At 45.3% G+C, this 20,163-nt stretch overlaps 1 protein-coding gene across 1 annotated transcript in view; it reads right to left on the bottom strand.

The window, feature by feature from the left end:
- LOC144827865 (embryonic protein UVS.2-like) overlaps positions 1 to 20,163 on the bottom strand; it is a 94,276-nt gene that overhangs the window by 32,551 nt on the left and 41,562 nt on the right. Inside the window, exons 2-3 of the mRNA XM_078686030.1 lie at positions 12,162 to 12,186; positions 7,968 to 8,033 (exon numbers count right to left, since the gene is read on the bottom strand). Of these exons, the coding sequence (XP_078542156.1) occupies positions 7,968 to 8,033; positions 12,162 to 12,186 (91 nt within the window). The remainder of the gene's footprint in view (positions 1 to 7,967; positions 8,034 to 12,161; positions 12,187 to 20,163) is intronic.

The raw sequence follows: 20,163 nt of genomic DNA, 5'->3' as shown, positions 1-20,163 counted from the left end.
TTTATCTCTTTGCTAGTAGGGCCCTCCCTTGTTCGATGTTCCAACACATCACCTCCGTTTTGGAGGAGTAAGCTAAATTGCCAGAGAAGGAGCCAAATTCTTCCAATAGAGCTTCAACCCTCGGGATGGTCGCCCTAGGGTATACTGGTGTATAATATTACGTCGTCCACATATAGGGCTAACTTACATTGATAATTCTGGGATTTAAAGGGATAAATTAGATCGTCCAGTATGATGGCCTGCGCAAACGGCTCTTATAGATGTTAAATAGCAGGGGTGAGATAGGCCACCCCTGTCTTGTTCCCCTCTGGATATTAAAGCTAGAGGTTAGCATGCCATTCAATAGAATCCTTGCAGATGCTCCCTGATAACATTTTCTCAGGGTCGGAATGAAAATAGGGCCAAAGCCCATAGTCCCAAGTACCTCCCAGAGATACACCCAGCAGACCCTGTCAAATACCTTGGCCGCGTCCAAGGCAACTACTGCAAAGGGATCTGATCTTACTACGGCCAAGTCAATATTACCTATCAGCAGTTGTGTCTGCTCCTGGATGTATCTCCCAGTTACAATGCCCTTCTGGTCAATGTTGACCAGATTGGAGACCAATGTAGTCAATCTCCTTGTTAAAATACCCATGAAGATCTTATAGTGAGCTTTCAGCAGGGAGACCGGACAGTAGGAGTCTGCTTTTAATGGGCTCTTACCAGGTGGGGATCTGGCATGCTGAGCTATATACTGAGTTAAACAGGGTGCCCAATACCGATATTAGTTCTTCTGATAAGGGTTTATAAAGTTCATTCGGCAGTGCGTCTGATCCTGATGCTTTGTTGTTTTTAGATTTCTTCATTTGATTTTTATTCTCTTCTAAAGTAATAGGGGCATCAAGGAGATTACAGCTAGCTTTGGTTAATGTTGACAAAGATTTACCCCTTAACCAAATTTGTATTTGGTCTAGGGAGGGGGCTAAGTTCTCTCTGTATAGATCCGAAAAAGGGAGAGGAGACAAGTCTGCATGTCCTCTACTCTCCTTGATTTATCCCCGTTATTATTTATTATAGGCTCATTGATATTATTCTTGGAGCAATCAGTTCTTGCTTTCCAGGCCAATAGAGCCCCGGTCTTCTTTTCATACTCAAAAATTTGCATGTTCTTGATAAGCCACTGCGCGCTGCATTTCTTGTCCAATTTTCCCCTATACTCCTGCCTGGCCCCCTCTAGTTCTCCCTGGACTTTTGCCAACTTTCCTGGGCTCCCGTGGCTGAGTCAATTCCTTAACATTTCTAATTGCAGGATTCTCCCCTCCATATTACTTCACTCCCGGGCTTCAGCCCAATTCTTAGAGCAGATAAGACCATGCAGTCTGCCCCTCAGGGTGGCTGTAAAGGCGTCCCAGACAAAATCCATAGTTGTGGAGCTAATATTGAGAACAAAGTATTCTAGGGTGGATGATTTAGTAGCCTGTATAATTTTGGGGTCTAACAGCTTTGCTCTGTTGAGCGTCCATCTAGTTTGTAGTGTATTACTCTGCCTAAGATAAGAGAATGATATTGCGGCGTGATCCGAGAGGTGACTTGGCAGTACTAATACCCCCGTCAAACTACCCAGGACATGTCTGTTTGTTAAAATATAGTCTATCCTGGATGAGTGACAATATTTTTTGCTATAAAAAGTGAACCCCTGGAGGTCTCCCCTCTTTGCCCTCCAGACATCCACCAAGTCTAAGTCATCCAACAGATTTTTCATTGCTCGGCTGATCCGAGGAGCCCCTATAAAGTGGTTCTGATTTGACCTGTCTTTTAAAGGGTCAAAGAGGACATTAAAATCTCCTCCTATTATCATAGGTGGAGTTGCAGTAATTAATTTTGATTGAAGCTTACAGATATAGGTTGCGTCATCAACATTTGGACCATAGAAGGAGCACAGACTAGTTCTGTCGCTCGAAAATCCAATTGTGCCACTATCCACCTCCCTGTCTGATCCGTATGCACTGATTTAATAGAACAGGAAGCCCCTTGCTTTATCAGAATTATTACACCCCTGCTGTTAATCATTTGTTGTGAGGAACAAAAACATTTTATCCAGGGAATTCTAGAAAATATTGAACGACATTCTACAAAACTCAAATGGGTCTCTTGTATAAGGCAAACCTGAGCTGGGGAAATCTCTAAATACTTCAGTATCAGCCTTTGTCTGCGTGGACATCTTAGCCCGTTTATATTCCAAGAGATAAAGTTGACTTTACTGTCTTTTATGGGTATTCCTGTCATCTGCTTACAGACCCTTGGTGTTGACTAAACAAAGACTTCCTAAGCTTCAAGTGAGACGAGGCATATTTTTCTATTTTATCCACTGCTCCCTAGCTTGTGCTCCCTATCCTCCCACCACCACCACACCCCTCCCATCCTGTGACCCCTTCTCCCATGAGGAACCCTCCCATCCAATAGGCTAAGCCTATTCGATCACCACTCCCTCGGGCTTCCTAAAAAAAAAAACATGAATGTAATTAGTTGAATCAGGGAACCTTGATGTCAAAGAGCCCCCCATAGCTTCAATGATCCCCCTCTCTCCCCTTCGCCTCCGTTTTGATTCTGGCTATGAATGCGTCCGCCTCCTCAGTCGTGCGGAACTAATGCATCGGATTATCCCACATCACACGTAATGATGCAGGAAACCTCAACTGTGCTCTTGCCCCCATACTTTTTAGATCCTCAAGCCTCTTCCTCAGCTCCCACTGTCTTGTTGCGGTGATATGTGAGACATCTGATCTTATAGTGAAGGAGAATGGGGTTTGACCCGTGGATGTTGATGTAGATGTAATAGTACCTTCCTTGAGGGCAGAGGATAGAATTAACTCCTTAAGAGTATGACAAAAAATTAACCAGCATCTTCCTTGGTCTTTGTCTGCCGGGGTTCCTCTTGAAAGGGTTGCGGCGTACTCTGTGGATCTCATGTGAGAGATCTATACTAGGCGAGTTTTTAAAAACGGTTTCCGTTAACAGGGAAATCACGAACCTCTTTATATCCGATCCTTCAAGGGCTTCCGGGATATTTAGGAGCCTCAGATTGTTTTTCCTGGAATGATTTTCCAGGCGCTCAAGATCGTATTTAAGTTCTTTGTTTTCGACCGTTAATTTTACCACAGTGAAGGAGAATGGGGTTTGACCTGTGGATGTTGATGTAGATGTAATAGTACCTTCCTTGAGGGCAGAGTATAGAATTAACTCCTTAACAGAGTATGACAAAAAATTAACCAGTATCTTCCTTGGTCTTTGTCTGCCGAGGTTCCTCTTGAAAGGGTCGCGGCGTACTCTTTGATTCTCATGTGATAGATCTATACTAGGCGAGTTTTTAAAAATGGTTCCCGTTAACAGAGAAATCACAAACCCCTTTATATCCGATCCTTCAAGGGCTTCCGGGATATTTAGGAGCCTCAGATTGTTTTTCCTGGAATGATTTTCCAGGCGCTCAAGATCGTCTTTAAGTTCTTTGTTTTGGACCGTTAATTTTACCACATCCGCTGAGTTAGCCTGTATAGCTTCTTTAAGTTTAGGGATCTCAGACTCTATTGCATCCGTCCATGTAGCAACTTCTTCCAATTTCTGGGTCAGCACTACGCATGATAGTTGGATAGCCGCCTGATTAGCTTCTGAAACCGAGAACCTGCTAGCCATCTCAGCCTGGTTTGTTTCTGAAACTGTAAACCTACTAGCCATCTCCTCTTGCATGGCTAGTAGTAAATCAGCCAGTGAGTGAGTCATAGAGTCTACGACAGCATTATGCGGTGTGATAATGTCACTTGTAGTTTTTGTAACCTCCGGCTGGTTTTCCATACTATCTTCAGTTTCCAAAACAGTGTACCTATTTGAGAGGCTCACTGTAGAATGGATGGCTAATCTGCTCGAATTCTCAGCTTGCTTACTCGGGGAGATTGGCCTTTCTAAATTACTCGGCTGGATGGAATACGTGTCCTCTGGGCCTTCACTCAGTTGATCAGGGGGTTTACTCACATCCACATCTGCAAGGCACTGTGGGCTATGTGCACCTCCCTGAGGGCTAACCTTGTCTGCACCCTTCACATTCTGTCTGGGTACGCCAGTGACTTTGAATGGGTTTACCCTTTTGACTGTATCGCCCTCAACCTCCAGCGCAAATCTCCAGGTGAGCCGCGGCAGGGGTCCAGAAGCGCATGTCCGCCGGAGCAGGGAGAGGAAAGAAAGGAAGACTGACAAGGTATCACCGCCCGAGGTAAGCGAGATAGGGGATTAAACACACGTGGGCAGGGCTCCGACATCAAAGGTCCCCAACAGAGAGCCCGAGGGAGCTAGCAGCCGCCATGTTCCTCCTGTCCAATAAGTTATAAATCATTAGAAGAAGTTTGATAATATAATATTGAATAGTAATTCATAAATTCATTTACTATTTCTTTATGAGTTAAAACTGTTAGACTGATATTCATGCGCTATCTTTTTTGAGATTGCTGAGAAACGTTAGGGCATTAAGTGCATGAAACAAGTGCATGGTCTGAAATATCAATATTTTGGATAGTAAGATCAGAGAGGGTATTAAATGAAGGGATATTAATAAATAATCTATTCAAGAATGAAGATAAGAAAAAAAGTTAATTGTTTATCTGTTGGATGATGCAAACGCCAAATATCCACTAATTTAGTTGTTCTAAAAAAGGATGTAAGAGTAAAATAAGCCTTTGGAGGATGATATTTAATTTGGGAAATTCTAGCCAATAACGGATCACATATAAGATTAAAGTCACCTCCAATAATAAGTGGAACATTACCCAATTTAGAACTTACGATGTAAGAAGAGACCAAAAATCGGGGTCATCCTTCGTGGGACCGTATACATTAATCAAGTGTAAAACGTATCAGCGATTTTTATTTTAGTTATAAGAAAATGACCATTAGAATCAGAACATTTATGTAATATTTGAATATGCGTTTTTTTTGCAAACAAAATAGCAACTCCATTTTTTCTATTAAGAGCAGGTGAAGAAATAATATTCCCAACCCATTTTTTGTTCATGTATGATAAAACAGTATCATCTATATGAGTCTCCTGAAGTAAACAAATATCAGCCTTATTTCTAGCTAAATAATCTAAAACCTTAGTACGTTTAACAGGGTGCCGAAAACCTTTTACATTAAAAGGAACTATTTTAATACCGTTAATATTAGACATCATAATGAAAAATCGAAAATCGAAGAGAAAAAGAATCAACTGACAGAGTAAGCATAGCTCTAATAGAAAACAGAGGATAAAAGGAAAGAGACGGACCAACACATAAAAAAGACAACATAAATAGAATTCTTGAATTGCACACACACATGACAAGAATTACTGATCCAGAAATGCCCTTTTAGAATTTCAGCTGTTTAGGCTAGTTAGAAGAGCATTTAAATCATAGTTCTCTAGTAACGTTCTCATTGGTTTCCATGGAGAGCTGTGAGCGTTGATCTAAGTATAAACGAAGATCATGAGGATGCTGGATGGACTTTAGAATTCGTCTTTCCATTATCTCATCGTGGAGGGATTGAATAAGCCATATTTCAAACCACAACTTCTCAGATTTGGACAAAGAGCAACAAACTCTTTGCGGATTTTTACGGTCTCTTTGGCAAAGTCTTGATTAATAAAAATGTTGTTCCTATTGACCATTAACAATGAAATTTCCCTTGCCGCTTTCCGTATCGGCACTAGATGATGTTGATGCGACATTTTAAATATCATTTGGTGAGGTTTAATTTGGTTTGGATTTCTACGGGAAGGAATTCTATGCACCTTGTCAATCTCAAATTGTTCAGGAAACTTTAAGTGCAAGAGGCCAGGCAATAGCTTTTCTAAATACATCCTGCAATAATTACCTTTCACGTCTTTCGGAAAATTAAAAATTCTCAAGTTGTACTGTCTATTATGAGTTTCTAACTCAAGTAATAATTTGTTAATTGGCTTATATTTGCTGTAATAGTTATAAGACTATCTAGTTTGACTTTGTTGTCTTGAATTTTGATTGCGTTGTCAGAGACTTTCATCGAAAGACTAGCCATATCTTAGCGCATATTTTTTATTTCGGATGCAATAGTGTCTGTGTTGCAACGAATAGCTTTTATTTCATCAAATAATACAGCCAAAGAAGGTTCACTGGCTCCTACTAATTTAGACTTGGCTGGCAGAGGCGAACTATTTTTTTATGCTTGCTATGTATCAAAGGAGTATTTTTACCTTCCATTATAATGAACAAATAATTTTAAAGCTATGAGCAATAATTATTATAATTGTAAACAACCTAAAATAAAGGCTGTACAATATAATGCTGTGCAGCAGCTAAAACCATCTGTAGGGAGTGACCAGGCCACAGCCGCACCCTTTCCTGTGAGTGACTCCGCCCTCCTGACTCAGAACCTAAGCAGTACGTGGAAGGAAACACCGCTGAATAGTTCAATTGAAAATACTCCTCCAAAACCTCACTCAAACGCTGAAGTAAGCACCAATTCTGACAGTGCTGTTCTTGGCAAGCCTGTGGAAGCAAATTAGACGGTAAGACCAGCCTAATATTTGTTAGAATCACAGTCAATAAATGGCCTATGTCGCGGTGATTAACGCGGAGAGGCCATCTTGATTCGCGTGTTCACGCGACTGCATCATTATCTGTGTTACATACAAGTATTAACCAATATTTAGAATTCTTTGAATATTCACGAATTGAACTAGACCAACCAGCAGGTTCAATTTACGCACAGAAAGGTTAGTTTAATTTTCATTGATATAATTGTATTCAGACAATCCTTTAAAATATATACTTTTGGGGACCAGTCATACACTTTGATTAATAATAGTAGTTATGTGGTGATGACATGATACATATGTGCATGTTGTTTCCAGACGTTTCTATGCTATGAATTTGAATTGTGTTCAGGAGGACTTTATTTCCCAGAATGCATTTATTTTTAAGTGTGTTATTCCAGTCCTCTACATGTTTTTAAATGCATGATACCTGTTCCCAGATATACTACATTTGTAAAATATGAGCCAATGAATAAGTATTGAGACCAGGTCGAGAGGCTGCTTCAATCTGCACTGCAGGCTGCAGGGTCAGGCCTGAGACATGTTTAAAAGGCTACTGAGTAGAGTTTAATGTACACGCTCTGGGGCCACCTAGCACCAGATACTAGGGACTTACAAGCAAATTAAACGTGCCCATTAGGTGTCGGCCAATATGACCATGTTTCAGGGAGAGAGCACAAGCATTTTACCACTGGTCAGCAGGGAAAAAGTGCACAGAGTCCTAAAAGCCAATGAGCTCAGAACAGGACGGCAGAGGAAGGAAAACATCTGGGGTGACCCTGCAGAAAGGACCATGCCCAGCACCTTGGCTGAATTCGGTGATGATTGTGAAGACACCTCGGCTCAGGCTCACAGATGACTCTCTTGTAACAGAGTGCAGCGCCCAGAGGCCTGAAGCTTTCTCATAGTTTCAGTTCTGTTCTGTGTGGTGATCAAGGGCTGTGCTGACTATGTTGTAACAGGGTGTAGCGCCCAGAAGCCCAGAGGCTAGCTTTTACTTTGGTTCAATTTTAATCTCAAGGGCACCTGGGATCAGGGTCTCAGCTGACTATTGTGTATCAAAGTCTGGTGCCCAGAAACCTGAGGTTTTCTCTTACCCTGGTTCTCTCTGGTGATGACCTGGATGATGTCTGGGGTCAGGGTCACATCTAACTGTTGTGTAATAAAGTCTAGCGCCCAGAAGTATGAGGTTTCCTCTTAACTTGGTTTTCTTTGGTGATGGTATGGGAGACGTCTGGCCTCAAGGTCATGTATAATAAAGTCTGGCGCCCAGAAGCCCGAGCTTTTCTCTTACCTTGGTTCTCTTTAGTGATGATCTAGAGGACATTTGAGCTCAGGGTCACGTGTGATAAAGTCTAGCGCCCAAAAGCCTGAGGTTGTCTCTTACCTTGGTTCTCATTGGTGATGATCTCGAAGATGTCTGGTGTCAGGGGCTCCTCTGCATGACGGGTGTCTGAAAGAGAAGGCACAATTCCAGCTTCACATCAGCTGCTCGTGCACAGGAATAGACGGATTCATAAAGCAATTACAGAAGGTGAAATATTCACTGGGTCCTAATGTGCATCAGTGTCAGTGCACAAACTGTCTATTTCTGCCAACTCGCAAAAGTGTCCATGCCCAGAGTGGGTGGAGTTTGAGAAATGCGCAGAGCCCTGTAGGCGCTGGGACATATGCTGCAAACTGGGGAAAATGTGCAGGCCCATCTTTCTTACGGGCTGTATGCTCTTACAATGCGTGACCTCGACCTCCGGGTCAGGAAAACTGCTCTTCCCTCGTGCAACGCTGTTGTTGAGGCAGAGCCCCAGCGCCTTTCTGATTCCTAGGTAAGTGTTTGAGGCCCTCCTCCACTCGCAGGCTCCTGCCTGCGCCTCATTGCTGGTGGTCCAGTGGAAGAGCCTGCTCTTCTGCTGGTCTCTGTTCAGCCTTTTATGTCTTTTTCTGTTTTCTGGTCATCCTGTCTTTTTCTGTTTTTGTTTTTTTGATCTCTGCCTTTGTTGACAATTTCTCTGCTGCCTCTGTTTTTTCATTGCCTTTTGCCTTTTTCCTGCCCACTGCTGTCTCCGCGGCCCCACCCCCCAGCTTGTACCCAATCCCTCCTTCCAGCTTCTGTCCCACCCCCGACTCCTACTTAATGGTGGCCGCAGCGCGGCCGCGTCGCTGCCACACCAAAGGCAAGCCCGTCTGTGCCTATCCGTGACCCAACCACGCCAGGGATCCTGCTCCTCCGACCATCCGCCACTACAACTCCAGCAGTCTCCAAGTACTCAACCCTGGATGCAAAAAAAACTGCCAGCTCTCGATGCCGAGATACCAAGACCTGTTCTCCTGCCAACACTGCCGCTGCACCTTCACCCACCTCAGACCCAGACAGCTACCGCAAACCCACCAAACGCCAACATACCCAAACCCCTGAGCTGCATACTCCTCAATGTATGCTCCCTGCACAGACACGCAGTAGAAGATTAGGACCTCCGAGTCGCCTTCCTCACAGAGACCTGGACCAACGCCAGATCTGCTCCTGACATCGCAACCGCCATCCCCAACAGGTACAATATCCTGTGGAAAGACCACACCAACCGCCCTGAAGGAGGCCTCGTCATCGTCCACAAACGCTCCCTCCGCCTGACAACCTCCATCGCATACGACGCCCCGCTCCTCCATGGAACACATCCATTTCCAGACCCACCCCATCCCCAGAACGACACTCCATGGGACACTCGCCTATAGACCACCCGGACTCCGCACCCCGTTCACCAAACCATCACAGACTAGGTCGTGCCCCACTCACTTACCTCCATGGACTAAGTACTGCTCGGAGACCTGAATTTCCACATAGACAACCTCAGCCACCCCAACTCCACCACCCTCCTAGAGAACCTTGCCAACATTAGACTAAAGCAACTTATCTACACCCCTACCTACATGGAGGGACACACCCTTGACCCCATATTAGCTGGAGGAAACAACATTCAATTCAGTCACACCACAGCACCTCTCTAGACGGACCACCACTGCGTCCCCTTCTCCTTCTTAAAACCCACCGCACACAAGCCTATGCCACGCCTCCCAGGCAGAAACTGGAGCAAGATCATCAAAGAGCACTTACCTCCGCCCTCAACCGCACTCCTCCCCCTACCACTACAGATGCCAACACTGCAGCCAACGACCTCCACAAACGGATAATGACTGCACCAACACGCTCTCCTCCCTCCAGAACTCCAACAGATGACACAACACGAAAGCCACCAGGTTCACCACGGACCTGCGAGAATCCAAGCACTCATGCTGATGACTGGAGAAAGCATAGAGAAACAGCAAAACCCCAGAAGCATGCACCACCTACAGGGAAACCACCAAGGAAAATCACCAAATCGACCAATCTATGAAGAGATACTTCATTCAGGACAGAATCCTCTCCAAATCCCACAACTCCAACTAACTCTTCCCCATCATACAAGAATTCACCAGACCCCACAGTGAAACCACCGACGTCCCCTCCCCCCAGGACCTCTCCAACAAACTCAGCTCTTTCTTCCACCACAAGATCAGGATGCTTTAATACAACTTCGGCGACCAAGACCAAGTTACTGACCCATCCCCATCCACCAGCTATGCCACCCAGCAAACCCTCCTCAACTGGACCCCTGTCACCACTGAAGACACCGCAAAGACTATGAAGAACATCCACTCCGGAGCACCCACTTACCTTTACCCTGACAATCAACTGTGCCCTCGAAACAGGTAGGTTCCCCGACGCCTGGAAAAGTGCCAAAGTCAAACCCCTCCTCAAGAACCTCTCTGCAGACCCGATGGACCTCAAGAACTACAGTCCCATCTCTCTCCTCCCCTTAGCCGCCAAAGTCATCAAATAAATCATCAACACCCAGCAAACAACATCCTCGCCTCACCCCAATCTAGATTCTGCAACAACCACAGCACCAAGACTGAGCTCCACTGACGACATCTGCACCCTCCTTGGTCAAGGCCACATTGCAGCCCTCATTCTACTAGATCTCTCAGCAGCCTTCAACACCATCTTCCACCTGACACTAGTAACCAGACTCCACGACGCTGATATACAGGGAACTGCCTTAGACTGTATTCGCTCTTTCCTCTCTGGCAGAACTCAAAGAATAAGACTCCTGCCCTTCCTCTCCAAACCCACAAAGATCAGATGCGAATCCTCCATCAGCCCCATGCTCTTCAACATCTACCTGGCCCCCCTTGCAATCATCGTCAGAAAACACTGACTCAGCGTAGTATCCTACGCCGACAATACTCAGCTCGACCTCTCCCTTACAAAGGAACCCAGCATTACAAGGCACAGTTTCTGGGAAGGACTGAAGGACGTTGCATCCTGGACGAGAAGCAGCCGCCTGAAGATCAACTCGGAGAAAACAGAAGTTCTCATCCTCTCATCCATCCCCGCAAAATGGGATGACACCTGGTGGCCCCCTGCCCTCAGAAACCCCATTCTCCCTCGGATAACACCCGCAACCTCAGCATCATACTCAACTACACCATGAACTGACAGATCAACGCTGTGTCCTCCACATGCTTCAACACCCTCCACATACTTTACGAGACCTTCAAATGTATCCCCTCAACTCCAGGAAGACCGTCACCCACGTACTCATCACCAGCAGGCAGGACTATGGAAACACCCTCTACGCCGGTTTCAACAAATCACTCCTTTGCAATCTCCAGACCGTCCAGAACGCAGCAGCCAGACTCGTCCTCAGCATCCCACGACACAACCACATCACCCAGCACCTTTGAGACCTCCACTGGCTCCCCGTCAAAAAGAGACTTACCTTAAAGCTGCTCACGCCTAACAAGCCCTCCACAACACTGGACCCCAAAACCTCAACAAAAGAATCTCCTTCCATGGCCCCAAGAGAAACCTCTGCTCCACCAACCTAGCCCTTGCTGACATCCACCGAGCTAGATCGGGGGAAGATCCTTCTCCTACATCGCAGCCAAGACCTGGAACAAACTCCCCCTCAGCGTCAGACAAAGCCCTACACTGCAAGCCTTTAGAAAAGACCTCAAGACTTAGCTCTTCAGATGACCTCAGAGCTGGCCAAACCTCCCCCCCCCCCCTTACCAGCGCCTTGAGACCTTCACGGGTGAGTAGTGCGCTCTATAAATCTCTGATTGATTGAGTGATCGACATTCTAAATCCTTTCCCAAACACCAGTTCCAAATACAAAATGGAGCGGTTCGATCCATAAAGCACTCCATTTCTGTCTGCGGCCAATGGTGCTTAGGGGTTTGCCTCTCTGTGGATGTTTTTCTCATGTCCGGTCTTGGCAACTTCATTTTGTGCATGTAGTCAGTGGTGTGACTGCTCCTCCTTTCATCCTCACACCTAGTGACTCATAGCAGCATTATAATCATGCACAAGGCGCACATTCACATGTTGCTCATCATTCATGGCCGTACATCTTACTCTCTATCCCTGATTTAAAGGGATTAAGTAGATAGTATTTAATGCAGCCACCACCCGCGCCCACTGTGCTTCATTATGTCAAGGAGCTATGATCAAGTTCAAAGATATTCCGACAAAAAATTTACTTACGATTTTTCTCTAGTTCAAAGAAAATCTGCAAAAGAGAAAGATGACATTTGAATCACTAAATGCAAGTATAAGGATATTAGAACTTTAGGAAACCCTAAAGCCGTGTTTTAAAAGATCACATAAGATGTACGTTGAGCTATATGTCAAGATATGGAAAGGACAAACCTCGACCTGCAGTGGTATGGGCTGGAGAACATCACTTTGCACTGTATCATCAAGGTAAGAGTATATTGGGGAGAGGGGATTTACTGTTCAGATGCCTCCTTGTTGACTGTCCTGGTCAATACTGTGCAGCTGATATCTTGCTGTCAATATTGATGCGGGTCGATATTGAAGATCCCATATGGTGGTTAAGCACTGTGCATTGTTTGGCCCCTTGTTTCAAGCATTCAGGGTTGCACAGATGCCAAGGGTGTAGTCTTGGGTTCATGTACCTGTTTGGATACTGACAACTGCTGAAGGAACGTTTCGGTAAAAAGTGTCACTAGAACAAATGGCCTTCAGCAGCACAGATGGCTCAGAAGATGTACAGAAATCTTGTATAATGTAATAAAAGAGTCTGTGTAGTTGTCCGTGGGGTTTCTCAATAAGGATCCTCTGATGGCCGCACTAATCCTGATTTGGGTGCAAACTCCTCTTTTTGCCCAAATCAGAATTCAAACGTGCTGGCTAATTCCATACCCACAGGTTTTTGGCAAGCAAGATTTCTTCCTGGTAAAAAGTATAAGAAATCGTGCATGCACACTCCACAAAATGCATGGTTGAGTTTCCAAAAATATTTACATCTTCTAGCACGTGCCATTTAGGCCTCACCCCCCATTCTGAGACCTCAAATGCAGAAAACCTATCCCTTTGTGCAATGGCCTAGGGCACAAGTCCGGGGTACACGTAGGTGGACGGCGTCCACCTAATATTTTCAAAGGGTGAACGTCGTCCACCATGCCAAGAGGTTGGGGCCCACTGAATAATGTGCCTAACTCGTCCCGGTGTAATTTGTAAACACCAGGACACATTCAGCAGTGCCTGCACATTGTCTGCTTAACATAAGCAACAACGTGCAGGCAGGGACGGGGCGTTCTCATTTCAGACTCCAGCTGAGCCCATAACAATGGAATGTAAGGGGTCATCAGGCTTCTTTTGTTCAGTCTCCTGGCTGGGAGCAGGCAGAAGCCTCACACCTAGAAGCAAATTCAGCAGAGGGGAAACAAAGGCTCACACCTTATGTGCACGTCACACACAGTTAAGGGGAGCTGATTTGAACTTTGTTCAGGCTCAGTATACGAGATATGCGTGCACTGTCATAATGTCAGATGTGTTGGTCTTTCCCAGTATTTACACAAAATAAATAGCATTTATATAGCGCTTACTACCCCTGAGGAGGCATTGAAATAAATTAAGTGCCACCATTTTTTCTTGATAGTGCTACTCATCCCAATACAGGGTGTCGGAGCGCTTTTCATCACAAATAAATATTACATATACAATAAATCATCTGCATTTGTAAATCATTGTACAGGGTGTGTTACATAAAACAGTGGGGCATTACAAGGGGTAGAAGTCACATATCATCTTCCATAGCTCACTGTGCTATATTAAAAGCTTTACAAGTAACTACAAGTAACATAAGTATCTCCGTCTTCAAAGCTGTAACCTACTTATCTAACTACATAAAATAAAATCTGTCATTTGCATGTTGCATGATGTGCTTTGCACTAACCTTCTATGCTACTTTGAGTCAAAACTGAGGCTAAACAAAACACAGTTCTTTCCAGCAAGTGCATAAACCTCCAGAGTTATCTTACAATTATTATTCACTCAGATTCACTGGGAACACACACATCTCTGCAGCAGGTGCATTAAACCCATAAGATATTTTAAAACACAGTCTTTGCAACCAATTAACCAGAACAGGTTTACTGTCAGTTTTCTTCTTGCTGCCACTTTCTTTGTGGCAGAGTTTAAATAAAACTAAATGTTAAGGGCTAAGTCACTTTTCTGGCACACCCCTGATGCAAAATCTGTTTTAGGATTTACAGTTCCACACATTGCCCTGCTTTGCATTACCTTGCATCAGGTAGGCGTTATATGGGTGGTGCTAGGGAGTCCCTGTGCATCCATGGATGTATTTTGACACAAACCATATTTACAAAGACTTGTAAATATAGGTTTGCACCAAACTGGTGAGTCTCTTGAGGCTGGCGTAGCAAGAAGAAATATATCCATGTGTCCTCTTTATTTCCTCTTTGCATATATGCTGCATTCTGCAGCACACACACAAAGAGCAAATAGCCTCATAGGGTAGTTTGTGCGCGGTTTTGGGAAAAATTACGCAAACCTTTTCTCAGGATCCTATTGCTGAATGCCAAGGTTGCAGTAACCTTTTTCTTTCACTAACCTAAAATTGCTTATTCTTGCAGGTTCTTTTTTCAGCCACTTTTATGCATTCATCATTGTTTTCATATCTCTCTCCTATCTTCCCTTTCTGTCTTTCTCTGTTGCTTTGGGTCATGGTCTGTTGGTGGAAAATGAGCCCCACTCTCCTAAAATGAGTGCAGGTGGGTAAGGCTGAGTAAGAATACTTAGCATGGGAGAGCGGTCTCACCTCTGGAGAGCGCAGGCAGCTAAAGCAGTCACATCTACATGGAAATGTGCTGCATACGGAATATTTTGCCTGGTTGAGTAGGCCTTGCAGTAGAGTTAGTTTGTTCCATCCTTGGGTAAAGGTAGCTTTATGCTGCTAAAGGGCAACAGTGTTTTATGTGTGCCCCTGAAATTGTCCAGGAGGTTCACTATGACCACCCCTCCCACAGTCTTACTTCTAATAGGATTTGTAAAGTAATTCCAGGTGGAAATCATACTTTCAAAGTCACTTCAAGTTTGATTGACACTGACCACCTGTGGAGGTAAGGGGACCTCTGATCACAGCTTGATCCCTTATGGTGACCCCGGTTTACCGACCCATGCCCCACATGTGCTCAGGGAAGACCCTCCTACGCCTGTGATGCGCCTCTAAGATTACTCTCGGTGTCTAGGCACTTGGCTCAGGGGCGTAGTTTACAATGCTGCTGTGGCATTAGGGCCCACAGGTGAGAGAGTCCCACTTTACTCCTACTGTGGCGGCTGTTATGCCTGTCTTATACTACACAACATCTGCACAGGAGGGGACATTTCTCTTTCTTGCATAGGGCCTATGGCACTCTTGCTATGCTGCTGACATGGCAGTGCCTTTCTCATGGCCTCAAAGCGCTGTAAAAGGTGTACTTTAAAACGTTGGTGGTGGTGACCTTCACTCCTACTCGGACGCTGGTTTGAGGCACCGACGGATAGAGCGGGGCCTCATTTCTTCCCGAGCGGGTGCCGGGCGAGGTGAGGTGTCTTCCCACAAAACGCTGGGAAAGAACAAATGATTAAATATCCACCAGCAAATATTGGGGATCCAAGTTCCTGGTAGGAATAATTTATTGTATTTGTGCATTATTACTATTGTTATCACATATTTGCAGTCGCTATTTTCATTCGGTCCTGAAGAAAGCTGGACAGATTGTCCGTTTGAGCTGAAACATGTTGACCCCACTGCACTGCGCCTCTGCTTAGTTATAATTTCAAACTATCAGGCGTTGTTTTAAACCTTGACACTAGGTCAATACATATTAAACATAATTTTTGTCCTAGGAGCCAATTTTATTTCCACTTTACTCTCACGTTATTTTCACTAGCACTGCACACCATTGACACCATCTGGAATACACTGTGGTTGGAAAAAAATTTTGATAATCCATCTCAGCATCATTACAAGGTGCGTTGGGTGAGATTTGGATTTACCACTCGCATCCCACATGATGATATTTCGCCACAAGGGTGGGCTGATGGGATTTTTTCAACCCAGTGTCATTTCTTAATGTGGCTATATGGGCCCTTTGATTTCTAGTCTCAACAAGACACACAAATAGCTTTTTTGACCAGACATCTCTTTATATTTATTTATTATATAGTTGGGTTTCGAGATGTCGTGGTCGTTAAACAACCCTCCTTTGACCCTCCTCACTCTTTTTTCTTAGGTGACCTGTCACCCCAGCTGTGCATTTACAAGAAGCTCCCTCAGCTGTGCAAGGAGCTGCGTCCGCCATGTTCTCTCCGGTGGTGCAGGAGATGTGGAGTCCTCACATATGTTGTACTGTCACTGACATACTCCCCTACTCAAGAGTGCACTCTATGAAACACACCTGAGCGTCGTTACACGTACTCAGGTCTATCATACTGTCACTGACATACTCCCCTGCTCAAGAGTGCACTCTGTGGGCCCGATTCACAGAGCTAACTTAAGACAAAATCCTAAATTTACTACCATTTTGGTATTCACAGAAGGCACTTACTCATTTTGGTATTCACAGAAGGCACTTACTCATTTTGGTATTCACAGAAGGCACTTACTCATTTTGGTATTCACAGAAGTTAGGAGTCCTAACTTTAGGACTCCTAAATGCCTTCTGTGAATACCGAAAGTCTTAAAGTTAGGATTTTTCTCAGTTTAGGAGTAGTAAAGTCAGGAGTCTTAACTTTAGGACTCCTAAATGCCTTCTGTGAATACCAAAGTCTTAAAGTTAGGATTTTTCTCAATTTAGACCTATGCATTATGGTTACTGTGTTTCTTGGCTTCGCAGATGCCCTCACAGTCTCGTGCGGCTAAGTGGCTTTATGTGCACACAGGTGCATATAATACTATTACTGCAGCTCTCACCTGCACAGGTGTACTTACAGTGACGCACACCTGAGAGTTTAGGCTAACACAGAACCATATACATCCCTGTTACTGCAGCACTCGCCTGTGCCTGCACACAGCTCTATACACCATCATTAAAGGGGGTCTCACCTGTGCCTGCTCTCAGCTCTATATACCATTGTTAAATAGGGTCTCACCTGTGCCTGCACACAGCTCTATATACTATCGTTAAAGGGGGTCTCACCTGTGCCTGCTCTCAGCTCTATATACCATGGTTAAAGGGGTCCCACCTGTGTCTGCACACAGCTCTATATACCATCGTTAAAGGGGGTCTCACCTGTGCCTGACACAGCTCTATATACTATCGTTAAAGGGGGTCTCACCTGTGCCTGCTCTCAGCTCTATATACCATTGTTGAAGGGGGGCTCACCTGTGCCTGCACTCAGCTCTATATACCATTGTTAAAGGGGGTCTCACCTGTGTCTGCACACAGCTCTATATACCATCATTAAAGGGGGTCTCACCTGTGTCTGCACACAGCTCTATATACCATTGTTAAAGGGGTCTCACCTGTGCCTGCGCACAGCTCTATATACCATCGTTAAAGGAGCCTCACCTGTGCCTGCACTCAGCTCTATATACCACTGTTAAGGGAGGTCTCACCTGTGCCTGCATTCAGCTCTATCTACCATTGTTAAAGGGGTCTCACCAGTGCCTGCACTCAGCTCTATATACCAATGTTAAAGGGGGTCTCACCTGTGTCTGCACTCAGCTCTATATACCATTGTTAAAGAGGTCTCACCTGTGCCTGCACACAGCTCTATATACCATTGTTAGAGGGGTCTCACCTGTGCCTGCACTCAGCTCTATATACCATTGTTAAAGGGGTCTCACCTGTGCCTGCACTCAGCTCCATATACCATTGTTAAAGGGGCCTCACCTGTGCCTGCACACAGCTCTATATACCATTGTTAAAGGGGTCTCACCTCTGCCTGCACACATCTCTATATACCATTGTTAAAGGGGGTCTCACCTTTGCCTGCACTCAATTTCTATATACCATTGTTAAAGGAGCCTCACCTGTGCCTGCACTCAGCTCTATATACCACTGTTAAGGGAGGTCTCACTTGTGCCTGCACACAGCTCTATATACCATCGTTAAAAGAGCCTCACCTGTGCCTGCACTCAGCTCTATATACCATTGTTAAGGGAGGTCTCACCTGTGCCTGCACACAGCTCTATATACCATCGTTAAAGGGGGTCTCACCTGTGTCTGCACACAGCTCTATATACCATTGTTAAAGGGGTCTCATCTGTGGCTGCACTCAGCTCTATATACCATCGTTAAAGGGGGTCTCACCTGTGCCTAGACACAGCTCTATATACCATTGTTAAAGGGGGCCTCACCTGTGCCTACACACAGCTCTATATACCATTGTTAAAGGGGGCCTCACCTGTGCCTACACACAGCTCTATATACCATTGTTAAAGGGGTCTCACCTGTGCCTGCATTCAGCTCTATCTACCATTGTTAAAGGGGTCTCACCTGTGCCTGCACTCAGCTCTATATACCATTGTTAAAGGGGGTCTCACCTGTGTCTGCACTCAGCTCTATCTACCATTGTTAAAGGGGGTCTCACCTGTGCCTGCACACAGCTCTATATACCATTGTTAAAGGGGTCTCACCTGTGCCTGCACTCAGCTCTATATACCATTGTTAAAGGGGTCTCACCTGTGCCTGCACTCAGCTTCATATACCATTGTTAAAGGGGCCTCACATGTGCCTGCACACAGCTCCATATACCATTGTTAAAGGGGCCTCACCTGTGCCTGCACACAGCTCTATATACCATTGTTAAAGGGGTCTCACCTCTTGCTGCACACAGCTCTATATACCATTGCTAAAGGGGTCTCACCTGTGCCTGCACCCAGCTCTATATACCATTGTTAAAGGGGGTCTCACCTGTGCCTGCACACAGCTCTATATACCATTGCTAAAGGGGTCTCACCTGTGCCTGCACCCAGCTCTATATACCATTGTTAAAGGGGGTCTCACCTGTGCCTGCACCCAGCTCTATATACCATTGTTAAAGGGGGTCTCACCTGTGCCTGCACACAGCTCTATATACCATTGCTAAAGGGGTCTCACCTGTGCCTGCACCCAGCTCTATATACCATTGTTAAAGGGGGTCTCACCTGTGCCTGCACTCAGCTCTATATACCATTGTTAAAGGGGGTCTCACCTGTGCCTACACTCAGCTCTATATACCATTGTTAAAGGGGTCTCACCTGTGCCTACACTCAGCTCTATATACCATTGTTAAAGGGGTCTCACCTGTGCCTGGACTCAGCTCTATATACCATCGTTAAAGGAGCCTCACCTGTGCCCGCACTCATCTCTATATACCATTGTTAAAGGGGTCTCACCTGTGCCTGCACTCAGCTCTATATACCATTGTTAAAGGGGTCTCAGCTGTGCCTGCACGCAGCTCTATATACCATTGTTAAAATGGTCTCACCTGTGCCTGCACTCAGCTCTATATACCATTGTTAAAGGGGTCTCACCTGTGCCTGCACTCAGCTTCATATACCATTGTTAAAGGGGCCTCACATGTGCCTGCACACAGCTCCATATACCATTGTTAAAGGGGCCTCACCTGTGCCTGCACACAGCTCTATATACCATTGTTAAAGGGGTCTCACCTCTTGCTGCACACAGCTCTATATACCATTGCTAAAGGGGTCTCACCTGTGCCTGCACCCAGCTCTATATACCATTGTTAAAGGGGGTCTCACCTGTGCCTGCACACAGCTCTATATACCATTGCTAAAGGGGTCTCACCTGTGCCTGCACCCAGCTCTATATACCATTGTTAAAGGGGGTCTCACCTGTGCCTGCACCCAGCTCTATATACCATTGTTAAAGGGGGTCTCACCTGTGCCTGCACACAGCTCTATATACCATTGCTAAAGGGGTCTCACCTGTGCCTGCACCCAGCTCTATATACCATTGTTAAAGGGGGTCTCACCTGTGCCTGCACTCAGCTCTATATACCATTGTTAAAGGGGTCTCACCTGTGCCTGCACACAGCTCTATATACCATTGTTAAAGGGGGTCTCACCTGGGCCTGCACACAGCTCTATATACCATTGTTAAAGGGGGTCTCACCTGGGCCTGCACACAGCTCTATATACCATTGTTAAAGGGGTCTCACCTGTGCCTGCACACAGCTCTATATACCATTGTTAAAGGGGGTCTCGCCTGTGCCTGCACACAGCTCT

This window comes from Lissotriton helveticus, chromosome 4_1 (assembly GCF_964261635.1).
Source record: "Lissotriton helveticus chromosome 4_1, aLisHel1.1, whole genome shotgun sequence".
In the NCBI taxonomy this organism is placed as follows: Eukaryota; Metazoa; Chordata; class Amphibia; order Caudata; family Salamandridae; genus Lissotriton; species Lissotriton helveticus.
This window is presented reverse-complemented; position numbering and strand designations above follow the sequence as displayed.